Here is a 17,706-nt window from a genome sequence, read left to right on the forward strand (position 1 = left end):
GGCATTTCTAGCCAAAGGCTCCTGAGGGCAAGTACTAGTGGTATGGGACGGTAGAATGAGTTTTTGTTGGGAGTCAGCCTTAACAACAGTCTTTAGCCTGCTTTATTTAACCTGCTGGATTTTGTCTGACCTTGGGGTTAGGTTTGCCAACTCTAGGTCAGCCAGTTTGATTGCCTCTCTGGATTTCAGGTTGCTTTTCTAATGTCTAGTGATGTGTATGTATGTGTCCCACGCTTTGCAGCCTGACAAGCCTTGGATCTTTGTCATGATCATTTTGCCTGTCTTATGTGCTTGTTGGCATCTGCTTATTTCAGGCTATAACAGTGGGTGAGCAACAAGGACGAGTTGTACATATTTCTTGACATTAGAGAAAGAAAGAAAGATTGTATTACGAAAGACCCTAAGGGTCTACCAGACTACGATTAAGTACATATGATCCCATGAATAACTGGATTATGTGTGTGTGTGTGTGAGAGAGAGAGAGAGAGAGAGAGAGAGAGAGAGAGAGGGGTACTGAAGTTTCGTTTCTTGTCACTTTTACTTGAAATCAGGACAAAAACGTAGTAACAGTTTTTAGTGCTCCCAACTATTGCTATCGATGTGGTAATATGGCCGCTATTATGGAAATTGATGAATGCATGCAGAGATCCTTTCTCCAGTTTGAGCCAGCTCCAAGACAAACTGAACCCGATACTACTCGTAAGACACCTGATTATTTCTTGTAGCCCCTTGTGGTGGTCCGAAGCACTTTTACTGTTGTGGTATTATGGCAGCCATTATGGAGAGTGAGTGATCCATTGCCACGGTCCTTTCAGAATTTGATTTGGCTCCAAGGTGAACTGAGCCAGTGTAAGACACCCTCTGACTATTTATTGTTGTCGTTGATGCCTACGAGTACACTAAGGCTGGCATTTGTGAGCTGTATAATTTTGCGTTCAGTTAGATGCATTCCAAATAAAAGGGTTATTTTAGTGAAGCTGACTGAAGCAATGGATGTTTTTACTCGTCGGAAAAGTAAAAGTGATTTTTTTAATATTTAAGTTTGAAATTGTGATGTGGTCTTTTTTAATGTTACTGTGGAAGGGTGACACCCACCAACCCACCCTAGCTCAGTAGATATCAGTGTTCATTCTGCTGCTGTATGCCGTCTCTTAAATTATGTTAAATTCTGCTGCTGTTTGCAGTCTTTTCGTTCATACTTGGTACTTTTTGTTCTCTGCTAAAGCTTCCATGTTAAATTCAGGAATATATGGCCTTGAAGGATTGTATGCAATCAATGAAGGGGAGGAAATAGTTACTATGCATGCCCTTTGGAATCTTGGAGCTCACTGTTGTGTTTTTGACAAATACAAGTCGTACCCCCCAAAAATTAAAAAAAAAAAGAAAAGAAAATGGCGCATGTTCCCAAATTGTTGGTGGTGGTGTGGTCTTGCCTAATTTCAAACATCGAAAAGACAAGAATGAATGAAGTGTGTGTATCGTTGTAAGTAAGAACAGAAGTCTGTATTACGATATTGTGCTTGTGGAAAACGAGTGCCGATATTTTCATGTTCGTTGCACCAGTCAGGAAATTTTCTTTTTTCTTTCTTGCCCTCGTGGACTGAGTTGCAATTTTGACACTCCCACCCCTTCCTCCTCCTCCTTCTTCCTGAGCATATTGTTGGACAGTCAAATCACTTCTTGATTGAACTTTTTCTACTTCTCTGCTGTCTTTTCTCTTCCTTGGCGGCCAAGCTTCCTCATTTTTATGAACGTTAAGCTTTGTCGCCATCATTGAAAATTTTTCCCTTTATGGATGGTGACAAGTCCATTTGTTCTACCATTGCTTCTATTGTTATTAGTGTCTTCATTTTCCTGAAGGCCTTGTTAAAGCTTCTCCAACTATTTAATATAGTCTTTCACTAGTTCTTTGATAATATAATCAAGGGGCCAATCTATACACTCTACTCTCAAGTCACCCATATCTTAATTATACGAAGTGCTCACTCACAACTTGATTGAACTGTCATTTGCTGAATAAGAAGACGGTTCTTCACAACTCGATTTAAGAGTCACTTGTTGACGTAAGAGGACGTTTCTTCACAAATTATATGTCAAACTAGCTTTTAGGCGATGCTTACTTTATTTCATTGTTATCGTGCCTTTGTACGCGTCCATTCTTTATGTATGTGTGCGAGAGAGCGAGAGAGAGAGAGAGAGAGAGAGAGAGGTGCCCCTAAACGATTAAGAATTTGATGAAATTAAGTCAGCAATAAGGAAAAGAATTTACACTAGCGTGGCACAAGTTAAATGATCCACCCTTCCCTTACACACGTACTCTTGGTCATATTTCTTTTGTCCTCGTGTATTAATGGGAGGAGCAAAAGTATGCAAGTATAGACTCCTAGTTCACCCAATATCTTTGAAGGTTTGTATTAAGATACTCTTGAAGGCCATGGCTTCACAATCTCTTAAGTCACTGTGCGAGACATGAAAGAAGAAAGTAGTAGAGGTGGAACTGGAAGGCTTTGTATCTTAATTGGAATGCCTCCAAGGCGGGCATGGACGAAGGTGGGGAAAATAAGAACTATAATTAAGTGGAAGGATTTCTGGCTAGACGCATTGACCCATTTCTAGAAAGTATGAATGATGTGTTCAACAAGTACCAAAAGTTAAGTGTGGTGGATCTATGGAGTAAGATTGCCACAAAACTTTTATCAACTTATAGTGCCTTCAATAAGGATAGTGAAAGTTTCCAAAAGAAGTGGGGCAATACAAGGCTGACAATGCCACCATTTATCATGCAGGTTTCCAAAAGAAGTGGGGCAATACAAGGGTGACAATGCCACCATTTATCATGCAAGTGTACACGGTATAGTGGATGGATATACATGCACACAAGAGAGCCCATTTTGTTTGTGTGTCAACTATATATATGCCTCTACCTTAAGGGGATAGAGTGATCGACCCTATATGGTGAGGCATCGGTGTGGATGACATGTTGACAATAATGGATCATATGTTGGAGGAGGGGATGCAACATTTGCAACTTGGATGACTCTTTGGCTCAAATGGATATAGTGAACGTGAGCTAGTGGATCATCTGAAGAACGACATCTCGTTGTGAGGCTCTTGAGTCCCTTTGGCTATATTTGAGGTCATGCACACTACTAGCATGGTGGCCTTTCTATAGAGCTTGTGTCAAGAAATGAGGACTTCGTTCATTATTGTTCTATTGGCAGATTCGACATTCAACTCTTCAATTTCAAGATATCGTGTTTAATTTTTTGCTATTCAAATGTAATGCTATTAATGTATTGTGTGTGTGGGTAAAAGATAATGTGTGTGACATTTTCTTGATATTATATTAGTTTTTTTTAAAAAAATTATTGTTCCATTGGGGGATTCAACATTCAACATTCAACTTTTCAATTTCAATTTTTGCTATTCAAATGTAAAGTTATTAATATATATTGTGAGTGGGTAAAAGATCATGTGTGTGAGTGACATTTTCTTGATATTGGATTAGATATTTTTATAAATGTAATTTCAATTGTTTCTTTATGTGAGTGACGCAATGCAAATTTGTTTGTTAGAGAGAAATTAATGTGTTGCTTATAGTCACTTTATTGTCCATTCCAGTTATGTTCTATATTGATTGCCCAAGTATTGGAGAGCCCTTTGGATAATGATGAGAACATGGTCACAACATGGCTCGACATAAGTGAATGTATATGGCAAGATCGCTCAATACAAGGAAGTCCATGAACCGTGGAAGGGGTGGGCTTACCCTCATCCAAAACACTTCTTAGAAAGATACTTGCTTGGCTCCTACTCTGGCAATATGTTCAAATGGCATCTTCGTGTTAGTAGAGACACATTTTGGTATATTTGTGCAAGGGTTGCAACATATCATGGAAATGTGGAACACAATGATGAGGGAAGATGTAAGCTTGGATAACCTTGTCGAGAACACTTCTTAGATAGATACTTGCTTGGCTCCTACTCTGCCAATATGGGACAAATTTAGATGTAAGCTTGGACAACCTCGTCGAGAACACTTCTTAGAAAGATACTTGCTTGGCTCCTACTCTGCCAATATGGGACAAATTTTGGTGCATTTGCCCAAGGCCTGCAACATATCATGGAAATGTGGAATACAATGATGAGGGAAAATGTAAGCCTGGAGAACCGCTGTGAAATTTTAAGAATAGTAGTCTTTTTGAGATTTTTATCTAGCTTGTAAATTATTGACTTAGCTTGGCATAAACTCCTAAGACATAAACATGTTAATCATTATAAATCGTTCATAATTGCAACCTTTTTTAAACTAGATCCATGCGTGTTGTGTGCATGTATTTGTGAGTGTTAAAAGAAGAGGCCATACACAAGGTATGGTAGGGGGTCGTACAAGTCTCCCCTTAAAACTATAATTATAGGGTACCATTCCCCTGTTTAGTTCTCCTTGCTCACTAAGAACTTGTTCACTATGGCCTTACTAAATTGTTCAATCTTTGCTTGCTCTTTTCTTATTATTAAACCTGCATATAAACGAGAATATTAATTAGCATATTATTCATGGACATGATTTTTACTAAATATTCAAGAAAGTCTCAAAAGCATCACAAACTTCCAAAAATTTAAACCGATAATATAAACTCTTCTTTGTGAGAAATAGTCTCTCCAAGTAAGGCCTCTCATCAAAACCTTAGATTTGCTTCAACATCAATACACAATATCAAGCATGTATGTTTTCACCTTGCATGCCTTGCAATTCCATCAAATATGTGATTCATTTCATCGATCAGTTTATAGATGCCAAATATGTGATTCGTTTCATCGATCGGTTTATAGATGCCAACATCAACTCACCACTTTATAGATATGCCAAATCTTAAGCAAGCACAAACCTTTTTTTAGTCCATGGAAGGTAACTGTTACAAAGTACTAATAATGATGATCAAGATAACTGTTACAAAGTCTTAATAATGATGATCAAGGTAACTATCACAAAGTCTTAATAATGATGATTCTTGGTCACATGCAACCAAGGAGTTAAACTATTGTGCATCTCCCACCTCAAAATAAGCAAACATCAACACACAATTGGATTTAACATGTGTTGGAGGTGGTCCTCATAGCTTTGATATCTTTGATCGATCTGCTTGTCAAAGGATGAAGGGGAAGGTACACATACTCCTTTGGTACAAGATTTATCTAGGCCACCAACTCCTTATTATTAAGAGAAGATTCAAAGATTGCATCACTTCATTGGTGAACTTAATATCGACACTTTGTGGACATGTGTCCTTAGCACATTCCATTTCTTAAAAATCCCAAGTGGCCCCACATCTTATGAGAATCAATCCTACTTTTTTCCCCATTCCACATCATCATTCTTTGAATGAGTTCACAAAATCTAAAAAGGAATATAACTAGCTACAATTTCATCATCCCTAGAAGCAATCTATCATGAAGGCCCTTGTCCATTTGGTGGACACATGCTATATCATGTTGTACAAGAGAGTACTCAAATGCCAATTGCTCCATGTTATCTATGATCTCTTAAATTCTTTGGACATTGTGAGGTGTATGGCCCTTTGGCTATTAATCGAAATAATACCCCACTTGAAATATATGAGCTTCTATTTTTAGCCTCAAAATTTGACAACCAATCTCTTTCCCGCTTTGAGCTCTTGTTTCTAGACTGAGTGCTTAAAGTTTCTTTGGTCCATGGCCACATATATGAGGAGATCAACACATCACCATGCATAACTTCCTTATCAACACCTATAGAAAATACAGGATCTTCTAGTATTACCAACAAGAGGAACGTGCTTACCACATAGATGTATGGGACTAAGTGTCGATCGAGTAGGGGGTGATGATAATCGAGTCAACACGAATCTAGGGTTTGGCATTTATTTAGAGGATTATATAACTTTGGGTTATAAGTAATAATTCATTCTATTGATAACAGGTTCACTTCTAAGGGTTATAGCACGTAACCAAGTCAACACGAAACTAGGGTTTGTACTTTATATAACTTTAGGTTGTAAATAATAATTCATTTATTGATATCAAGTTGTTCTTACTCTAAATGGAGTGTTATTTATCTTCTTCTTCTCTTGAAATATTTAGCTTACTAAAAATAAAAATTTATAAAACTAGTAAATTTGAGTGAGGGGGGTTGTAAATGAAACATAAGCCAATGGTGGACATTTTTTAAGTTGTTTCATTATGTTTTGGGAACTCTTACACCATTACACACTGTAGCCATATTTGGTAGTGATGTGTGTGAACACACTAGGACCAACCGGGGCACTTTTTTCCTCTTTAGGAGATTTTTCCCTTGTGCTAGTATACACCCTTCTTGGGGTATACTTATCATCTTTGTACAACACACATTCATTATCTATCTATCATCTCAATGTGTGTTCCCTTGAGATTCTCCACTCTGTGTGTGTGTGTGTGTGTGTGTGTGTGTATTCTTACAACCTTATTTCCAAAATTTGGTATTAGAGTATACGCTCCTCACTCCTGTGTTGATGCCTACCCTTTACTACCACGAGCTGCATGTCTTCTTGAATTGGATCAAGGAGCCCTTGTAGGAGAGGAAAGAGGACCATAAAGTGTGTACTACAATTTTTGGGTCGGATTTTCATTTCTGGACGCGTTTTGGAGGCCATTCGTGCAGTTTTTGATTTTCTGCAAATATCTTCGAGGATGGGATTTGCATTGTTCTTCATCAAATTTTAGAGTAGTGTTGTCAGATCTACTACAAACAGGTTTGTAGATACACGAGAAAGCATCAACATACACTCACCATACCGGATCTTGTCTACAAGCTACACTTCAGCGACATCGATCTCTACATTTTACGAGTAAATTTTCTACTCACTTTACTCTACATTTATTTCTACTAACTTTACTCCTATGATGAGGACACCATCTATTGGGGACTACCTCTATTTTGTCACATTCATTGATAATTATTCTAAACATACTTAGGTATATCCTTTGAAACAGAAACAGAGGTTTTTATATAACTTAAGTACTTTGTTGCTATGGTTTAAAATTTCTCTATATGTAAAATTGATGCCCTGCATATCGAGGGGGGCAGTATATGTCTAAGGAGTTTCATGCATACATGGCTGATCATGGGATAAAACACCAATGTATTGTGCCCTATACAACATGTCTCTCATGGAGATGGCATGTTGTATGGTCAAAAGTTAGGAGTTACTCATGGTTTCTAGCTAGAAGCATTCATGTGTACAACATATGTTTTGAGCAGGTGTCCTACAAAGGGTTTGTAGACAATTATGGCTTTTGAAGCTTAGAATGGCAGAAAGCCCTAGATGGCTCACTTACACATTTTTTATTATCTTGCGTATGTACTTGTGCCTAAGCAAATTCGTAGAAGCAAGCTTGACGATAAGGTTGTTAAATGTAATTTTATGGGATACAGCTTAGAAATTGAAGGTTACCGTCTCTATCATCTTGCTACCAAACGGATTCTTGTGAGTAGAGATGTTGTATTTGTGGAAGATGCAGTTCAGCCCTTACTTTCATGTAAAAAACAATAAAATGTATATTTGCATGACATATTCGACACTCTCCTTCCATTGTTCAATCCAGGACACATTGATGTAGAGCATTTGGAAACTCAAAAGAATGCTGAAAATCAGCCTACACAGGTTACAAATCAGCATGTTTTTCAGCCCATGGATTAGCCTATTGAAGAGGCAAATGTGGATGATGCAGTTGATAAGGAAAGAAGGAAAATTGAGGAGTCAAAAAGTATGCCAAAATGGTTGGTGCAAACACTACGTGGTGATAGCAAATTGACCATTCATGTGCCACTACCTATTGTTGGTTAAGAGTGAAACAATTGAAAGCATATTTTTAAATGTATGTCATCATATTCTTTAAAGTCTTCTTGGATTTTGTATTGGGTTTTAAACACCACTTCCCAAACCATAACCTCTTCTTATCCTTATAATCCTCAAGTGTCCTTTCAAGTTCTCAACAACCATAGTCAATAAAATAATGTTGAGAAAATGCAAAACATAATATCCAAATACATTTTGATTTACTTGAGAGTTAAAGTTAAAGCAAATGAAATATGGTTTGATCATACTTTGGTCGCTATATATTTTGGTGATAATGACTCTTCTTAATCTATGGCTATATAGTAGGAACACTTCTTAACCTATGGCAAAGGATGAAAAATTCATTTGTTCAAGCCAAACATAAATCTTGCAATCTCAATGTAAGGCCAACAAAGCATTACGCAAGGAGGTATGGCCATGTTTCTTGCAAGTAATTTTTTCAATGTTTCTTCTTTGTGCCATCAAGATTTCTCCTTTCATTTTTGGCATTTACTTTAGTTTCTTGTGCAAGAAAATAATTTGAGAAAACATTTTAAATTAAATGCCTCAAAATGATTCCAATAGTCCCAAACCATGTAAGTTGAAGATCAATGCTAAAATCTTTTTTTCTCTCTCTTTTTTCTTTTTGCTTCTATGAATTTGGGATTGAATGTGGCCATGTGTGGCCAAGGCCCCAAATCATGGCTACTAATAGTGTAGTCATCAGGTTGGATATAACATTATTTGACTTTGGTTCTCTGCCCCCTCTTACATAGCATCTACACATGGAGACAATTATTATACGTACACATGGTTTGCATGTGTTTGTTTACACTTACATATGCCATCATGCTTATGACCCAAGGGTTCCCAAATTACTAGTGGTGGACATGCAATTAATCTTACACTTGTCCCATGATCATTTTCTCTCCCTCCATTTCCCTTGTTGTGCATGCATATACAAAAAGGTTAGCATGTGTTGTGTACATATACAATCAATGGCCTCTTACATTTATCTTGTTGGACAACATGAACATAGATCTGCTCTGCTATCATGGCATTGTGTATGGCTTGTTGCATATGCATGAAGTCCCATCGTGCAAACCTGGGGAGGTCCCAAAGTGTACTCATGAAAATTCTTCAAGTTTGTAATTTTTCCCTCTTGATTTCCATATTAACATTTGCATATTTACATGTGGCTTTGAACGGGCTTTATGCTTTTGCCCTCATGCTAAAAACATGACTTTGTTGTAGAGGCTTTCATATGTAAACTTCTCCATGATTTTGGTGTCCCAAATCATGGTCACACTAGCATAGCCAGGAATGTGGACCTAATGCTCTTAGATGATCAAACCATTCACAGTCATAGACCATGTCCCCAACATATGAAGTGTTATCTCCAAACACTCATTTTTGTTGAATTTGAAATATGATTTGCTTGTATGGCATCATTTAAGATTGCAATCTCATGGGAAACCTATATGATTGCAATCTGGTACAATTTGCAACTCAAGGAACCTTAGCTATCATGTGTGCTACTAGTATGTTAGCATGTAGGGTAGGTATATCTTCAACATGTATGCTAGCATGTAAGAGCATGCAAACACTTTACATATGAGTCTCAAATCATGGCAATGCTGGCATATCCCTAAATTTGGGTTGCACATTGTTAAAATTTATAATTTTCCCCTCTAACAAGTGCTTGCCCTCGTTGATAATGACTCCACACATGCAAGTACATAATGCAAATGGTTTTGAGCCACTTCATAATGTTTACAACTAAAAGAATTATAGCTATCTAGCATATGGGGCATGCATCCTTTGAACATATTTACTAGCATATGGGGCATGTATCTTGTTTGCTTACTATCATGTGAGAGCATGCAAAGCCATAGCATGTAGGGCCTAAATCATGGATATGATGGTACCATAAATTTGGCATGCAAATTCTTAAATATGGCTAAATCACCCTCTTATAAGTGCTAACCTTTATGCTTAATGACATGATATACATGTAATTACATAATGTAAATGTGGTTGAATAATATCATGATGTTTGTAGTTTAAAAAATGCTAGCTATCATGTGTGCTACTAATTATTCTAGCATGTAGAATAAGGATCATGTGAACATGAATGCTAGCTATGATGGACTTCATTTTGTAAGGTATTTTGAAGTGGTTTCTTTTCTATGTAAAAATGTTTGATATTTCAAGATTTAACATTTTTTATAAAACTTATTACATAACTTAGTGAGAAGATACATATGCATATATTGTATGTTCTTTCTTATATTTTGAAAGGTGACAAAAAAAAAAAGAGTTGCTATTTTTGTTGTAGCAGAATAACCTATAATAAGAGAAGTCTCTCCTTTTTGGGTTATGAAGCGCTTCTCTTAGTTTTTTAATTATGATGAAAATTTAATGCTTTTACTACTTTTGTATATTTAAACTTTATGGAAAGATGAAACGCATTGTGGTGACAAGGTTGTTATAATGAGAGAGTTTTAACAGTAGCCTTCTTAAGGGTTTGTCAATCACGAGAAGATTGTGTATGGATGGACATAAAAAAAAGATTGATGGTGATGTTGTTCTATTTCTCTTGTTTTATGCTATGCTTTTGGCTATCATATCAATTCGATTCAAGTCTACATAATTGAGGAGATCAAAGTAGTGATTTCATAATTTCTACTCAATTTGTATAATGGAGTAGCTTAATCATTGTCACCTACTCGCTTTGCTGCTTCTGTAAATTAATCTCTCTTCAATATGCGGAGATTTCAATGATTCTGGTCCATAGATATTTTTTAAAAAATCCAAAGAAAAATCCCATGGAAGCATGTTTTTCCACCCCCAGCCTCCTCCCCTCTCCCTCTCCTCCTCCACCTCCACTCTCCTTCTCCTCTATTAGCCCCTCCTCCTCTTCCTCCCCTTCGCCTCTCACTCTACGCTGCAGGTCCTCCCTCCTTCCTCCTCCCCTTTCTCTACAGGCACCTCCCTCCCTTCTCTCTCTACGCTTGCCAGCAGCCCCTACTCTACGCTGCAGGCCCTCCCTCCTTCCTCCTCCCCTTTCTCTACAGGCACCTCCCTCCCTTCTCTCTCTACGCTTGCCAGCAGCCCCCAACACCCCTACCGTGCTTCCCCCCTCCTCTCCCCCCCCCCCCTCTCTCTCTCTCTCTCTTCCCCCCATGCGTTCTCTCTCTACACGATTTAAGGCGGGCGCAATTGGGCAACTATTTGAGCAGTTGCAACCGCTGGAAAAAAAATACAGTAATTAAAAAATTTAATTCCGTAAGGTTTAATCCTAAGGTCGAACCTTAACAAATTATATAATTAAGTTCCCTCAATTAATTAATTGAATATCTTTTTTCACTCGTTGTATGCCCCTATTAGTGTTAAGTGGATTTTTCTCCTTGAAGAACAAAGAAAATTTTCTTTTCTTCTTATTTTTCTTAAATTAATTAATTCTCCTCTTCCTCTATCCACGCGCGAAGTTTTTTCTTCTTCTCCTCCCTCCATCAATCATCGGCCCTATGCGAATTCTGGATTCTGGTCTCTCTCTCTCTCTCTCTCAGAGTCCGCCGGTTGTTATTTATTTTTATTTCCATGAACTTCGTTTGGCCATTTTCTTTTACTTTTTTTTTTTGGTATATTATCATCTGTTTTCCCTTTAAGTTGCAGGCCGCCCATTCTTTTTTCTTCTTCTTCTTCCCCCCGCGCCCCCCCCGCCCCGCCCCCCTTCGCTTTGTTGTGCCCAGCACTTCAAACGGTCGTTCTCATTCAGCACTGTAGCATGGCCATTTTCTCGGTGCCGTTCTCATTCAGCAATGTTATGTCTGCATGGTTGGTGGTCGCTTCATTTTCTTTATACCAAGCTTTCACTATTTAATAATAACGCTAAATGAAGTTTATATTTAAAGCTTCTCCATTAAAACCTCTACTTAATTAACTCCAAACAAAAAGAGCTTTGTGCTTGTTGGTTTTTTTTTAAAGAGCTTTGTAGTTTAATACTCAAACTATAAATTTTTATAACGTATATTTTAAAAAAACCCTCAAGCATTTATATCCCCACTATCCTTACCATTAAAAGGATTTTCGAGCTCACTCTTCAAAGGTTTTTGCAATCGGCATCAAAGCTCACAACCTAAGTTAAAGCATTCTAGCAAATTGCATAGAGACACTTCTATACTTCAACTAGAAAACAAAACTTCACGGTGATTCTTCTTCTACAATTCATGACTCCTTTGAAGAATTTGCCAACGCATTGTTATTTGGATTATTTTGGCATCAGAGAGTTCTTATCATCATCAACTTAAAGCAGCATGACAAGATTCTTCCCAACAAACGATAATCAAATAAGTTTGTTACTTTTGTAATTTTTAAATTATCGTTTTATAAATTATTTTACAATTAAAAAAGTGCTAAAATTTGATGATGATGAAGATTTCTACTACCATAACTACTTCGACTCTTGAGATAACATATTCATTTCATTTGATTATTATTACAATAAATTTTGTTAAAGACTTTTTGTAAATTTAGGAGAGTTTTTATGCATCAAAAGCAAAACTTCTTGAAGGAACTGCCCTTCCATCTTGAACTATACTTTAAGAATTTTTCACTATGTATTAGTCTTGTGATATGGGACATGAGATTAATCCTGTGATATGGGATATGAGATTAATCCTGTGAGAAGGATTCCAATGCATACTTATCTCTAGATTTATGTGGGGTAATTTCTGGTAGTATGGGACACTAGAATTTATTACACATAGAAGTCCTTGATACAATGGTTTTTTGTTATAATTAGAGAATATACTTGAATTTAAATATTATATAATAATTTATCTCCTTTGCTCACAATAAGAAAACATGCAATCGAGGTCAGTTGCTTATCCAAACAAGAGGGATATTACATAATGTCCACCCTTTAGTTATACGGAGACACCTGGACACTAGTGGAATTGGTATCATAGGTGAGACCACATTAAATATTGGTTCCCTCTACTGTTATTGGCATAGCTTGAGACCATGCTTTTGACAAGTGTAACAAGTAGTGCCATGCTTAACAACTGTATTGTGGTCAAAGTGAAACAAGTGGACTATGCTAGACAACTGCATTGTGGTCAAAGCGTAACAAGTGGTTTATGCAATTGATGTGCCATGCTAATTGAAAGTGTAACAAGTGGCAATACACTCCATGCTAGATGATGTGTATAATGATACTCTCATTGTAGTGAAACAAGTGGTAAGTGTATGTTGTGTTTGTGCCTATCAATGTTTCATATTGGGATTAATAATAGAGAAGAGCAATTAATTAGAATAACTACTATATTTATGTTTGAGAGATAGGTGATGAGCAGTGAGTGTGTCACACTTTAAGGATCTTGTCTATATCATATTATTTTGTATTATTATTTGTGATTTGATGATGAGTGCAAGGGTCACCAATTTAGGTGTCGCACGAGTTTTATTGTTGTAGCCCATGTTCACCCGAGCCTCTTGAGCCATGCCTTTGTGCCTCAGTCAATGAACCTCTGAGTCTCTTTGTGGTATTCCATGTCCATAAGAACCTCTGAGTCATGCCTGGTCAGCCTTTAAACCATGTTTGGACCTCTGAGTTTAACTTGCATGTTATGACATTGATAGTAACGAGCATGATGTTATTGTTGTAGCATTTTTTTCTACACAACTGAGAACAGTTACATGTATATATTTTATCATATTTTTGATGCATAATAATCATAGAAAAATATGCTTGATTTAATGTGTGCAGAAATCAGCTGAATAAATGGAATGTGCGAATGTGCACAAGGTTATTATATGTGTAAATGTGCACAAGGTTATTATATGTGCGAATGTGCACAAGGTTATTTATGAATTATTTTGTTGGCCACGTGACAAATGTTTGTACAAATTATTTATGCACGCTTGCGCATGGCGATGCTATATTCCTAACACATATGCTAGAAGAGTTTTGATTTTTTACACTTAGTGTGTGAACAAGCTCTAGTGCTTGAGCTATTTTTGTATAAGTGGAAAAGTAAGCTACGCACAACTATTAATTGCTCCTTGGGCTATATATTGAAATGAAATTCTCAGGATACTCATGTTGTGGAAGTGGAGACACACGCATGAGGGGGGAGATTGCACCCAATAGTGTCTTGATGGTTATGTTGTTCTATTTCTCTTGTTTTATGCTATACTTTGCTCTATCATATCAATTTGATTCAAGTTCATGCTTTAGTCTTTAATAAATTTGTGAGTTTTTTAATTGTTTCTTCAAGAAGTACAAAAGGTCTTGTGACACTGATTATCAGCGAAGATGGTAGTGACTGAGGACTCACCAATACCCAAATTAGTAATAAGGCACTTGAGCCAAACACACTCAAGTATAGATACAAACATTACCTTGTACTCAGCTTCACAGCTAGACGTGGCCATAGTGGGCTGCTTCTTGTTGAGCCATGATGTGCTTGAATCACCAAGGCGAAAGCAAAAACCACGTGTGGATACTCGTGTGTCATAACATCGAGCCCAGACTGAGTCTGTAAATGCATGCAGATGAGGTTTACCTCCCTTGGGATAAAATAACCTAAAGCGCTTGGTGCCGTTTAGGTGACAGAACACCAATTTGACAAATTGCCAATGCTTTTTGCGTGGGCTATGCATAAATCTGCTCAATATTGAGACCACATATTGAATGTCAAGCTTGGTGTTACACAAAAACATACGGCATCCAAAAACTTCTTGATACAAGCCAGCATCAAAAGAGTCACTTGCATCTTCAAAACTTAGTCGTAACTCGTACATGTAGCCATGCATTTACAGTCTTCAAGATTGAACCTCTTCAATAATGCATCTATGTATTTCCTTTGGAGCATAACAATGCCATCATTACACTGCCAAAATTTAATGCCCAAATAATAGTGCAACGGTCCAAGATCTAACATCTCAAAAGACTTCTCTAAATCATAAGAGTTGAAATATGATCATCATTAGGACTTGTGAGCAACATGTCATCAACGTATAACACGATAACCAATAAAACATCCTCAATCCTCTTAATATAGAGGGTACTGTCAATTAGGATGTTGCGAAAACCCTGTGTAAGCAAGTATGCATGTATCTTTTTGTACCATGCTCTGGGGGCCTGCTTAAGACCATATAAAGCTTTCTTCGATCTCTACATACTTTTGATTCCTGACTTTTCTGAGAACAAAACCATGAGGCTGAGATACATAGACCTCCTCATGCGAATCTCCATTCAAGAAAGCAATTTAGATATCCAACTAATGTACATTCCAACCTTTTGTGTGCTACTAATGCAATGATACTACGCATGGTAGTTATATGACATGTGGGTGCAAAAGTTTCACCATAGTCAATACCTTCTTGCTATGCATAACCCTTTACAACAAGCCTTGCTTTGTATTGCATGATACTATCGTCAGCTTTACCTTTAAGCTTGTAAACCCATTTCGTACCAATGGCCTTCTTGCCATGAGGTAAGTCTACCAAATCCCATGTATCATGAAGTGGTTTTCAAATCTTGGGAAATAAGATAAGTTTTCATAGTTATTATAACGATCAATTTAAGTGCACACCACATCTTACTCCATAAACTTGAACTTTGTTCTTTGCAAAGTCTCATTATAGATGCATTTGTAATGGTTTTATAGTGTAACAGAAAGTAGTTGCAAGGTCAAGAGGAGGAGCCACTTTCATCAATACATTCCTTATCATCACAAAGAAAGATTAGCATGCGTCCGTTGGACAGATATGCATAGTTCTAACCTTTTAAAATAAACACGTGCAGATTCTCATCGTGCATCTCATGTTGTATTGCCAGTTTATGTAATGAAGAGAAACCTGTCTCCTTTGATGAAGCAAAGGAATTTGAAAATTGGATGAGTGCTATATAATCTAAGTATGATTCGACTCAGATGATTCGAGGAGTTATGCTATAGTGGATGATAGCATTGGTTCACATGAGGTGTTGCACGATGCCAACTCTGAGATGTGTTTCTTCGGTTTCCATGATTGTCTATACAATCCTAGTTTCTTTGAAGCTGGGACACTCATCTTCAGGTGCATCATATGCCACTTAGGATATATGGTAGACGATTACATGGCATACCATTCAGATGCACTTGTGACATCTCTTCGTTTTGATCTATATGGACCATTCGACATTCCAGTTAGAAGTGTTGCTTCCATTTGGTGGATACCCTAGATGTCAGTAACATGTTATGGTCATGAGGATGTGCTTATGAGCTATCCCTTGGACTTAAGCTTTCCTTTTGACCTGGGAGCCGTTGTTGCTACATTGGATTTGAGGGTCCGTGATGCATACTACATTTATCCATTTGACCCAGGAGGACTCATACCTAGCCTCATGCATCGACATTGGTTTCTTGCACTTCCCATTTGACCTTGGGGGATATTTGGCTACTTTCATCATTGACATTGGTCTCTTACACTTTCCCTTTGATCCAGGTGGGAGATTTCTTAGCTTCATCATCAATGGAAGGCCCTCATCCTTTCCATTTGGCCCTGGGGGGTCATACTACTCATGTTATGGTATTTGGGTCTTCTATGACAACGACTTATGTCATGATTTTTGGCTTTCATATATAGCCTTTTGTATATGTTTGATTTTTGCATGACCACCCTTTGATTTCAAGGATGTCATTATAGGAGGGGATGGTTTGCAAAATGAAGCAAAAAATTTAGATTAGGTTTACGACCATGGTCAGGGGCTCAAGTATAAAAGGGGGATCATGGGCTCAAGCAAAAAAAATAGATTAGGTTTACGACCATGATCAGGGGCTCAAGTATAAAAGGGGGATCATGGGTCACTATTGTATCTTTTGGACATATTATGATATTTGAGAGGTTCTCTCACTTAGGCATCATGGCTCTTTGTATGAGATTGTCTCCTTAATCTTATATTAATCCATGGTGATTATGCCATATCTCCGTTTTATGATCACTCCATTTCAATTTTGTAGATGTAGGCATCTTGAGCCCATGTCCAAATGCACGTATAATTAATCCTTTTGCCAAGGCTTTACATCTTTGTACACATTAATCTCATAGCTATTGTTTGCATCCATGGCACCAACCGCATTTTCTTTCTTCATTGGCCTTTGACTAGCGCTCACTTGGTCAAGTGGTGACTGGTTAACATGCCCTTAGATTATAACATACATGGGTTGCTTGTGTTGTAGGCAATGGTGGCTAACGAGTTTTCATATAATAGAAACTATCAACTTAACTTTACTCTAGTGTACTTTTATTAAGACACAATACAAAATTTGATTCAAATTTCCTTATGATTATGGAATATTTTGTCACATTGCACAAAAAAGGACAATAAGAGTAGACAACTCATGCTTGTTAATTTGATAAAAGTGGAACTACACTTTGAATAAGAAACATTTTTATTAATCGTATTCTGATAATCATTATCATCATGTGTAAAAACCATCACACGAGATCTATTTAAATATGAAATTCAAGGAATGTAAAAGCTCCTTCATGTGAAAACCTTAGACATGCTCTTAAATATATATATTAGTATTTTTGTTATATCTAAGTTGACCTTGTGGTGTTGAATATATCTATTAGTATCATAAACATCTTAAGGGAAGGCTACCACATGGCAGCCACTGGGTTGGCCACGTGGCAGTCTCCCAGAGCTCCCAGAGAAAGTGTGGCCATACTGGCACCCGCCAAGACACAGACCTTTTTCAAGGAAATAAAAACCATAGGATATGCTCCCCGCGCTCAGAAACCCTAGAAAACACGTAGAATATGCCCGCCCTACCCTCAAAAACCCTAGAAAAGACGT

At 37.3% G+C, this 17,706-nt stretch overlaps 1 protein-coding gene across 3 annotated transcripts in view; it reads left to right on the forward strand.

Annotated features, from left to right (window-relative positions):
• Positions 1-976, forward strand: part of LOC147616281 (serine/threonine-protein phosphatase PP2A-1 catalytic subunit-like) — an 83,128-nt gene extending 82,152 nt beyond the window's left edge. The window contains exon 7 of one of the 3 annotated variants that reach the window (XR_015262470.1): positions 552-682. Coding sequence is in view for 2 of the 3 variants with exons in the window: in XM_086777348.1 (XP_086633474.1) it covers positions 552-725 (174 nt within the window). In the remaining variant the exon portion in view is untranslated. Of the gene's footprint in view, positions 1-314; positions 455-551 lie in introns of those variants that run through there. The other 2 variants (XM_086777349.1, XM_086777348.1) reach the window with 2 other exon arrangements.
• Positions 977-17,706: the final 16,730 nt, after the last annotated feature.

This window comes from Cibotium barometz, chromosome 38, assembly GCF_041138505.1.
Source record: "Cibotium barometz isolate CiBa-2024 chromosome 38, ASM4113850v1, whole genome shotgun sequence".
Lineage (NCBI taxonomy): Eukaryota > Viridiplantae > Streptophyta > Polypodiopsida > Cyatheales > Cibotiaceae > Cibotium > Cibotium barometz.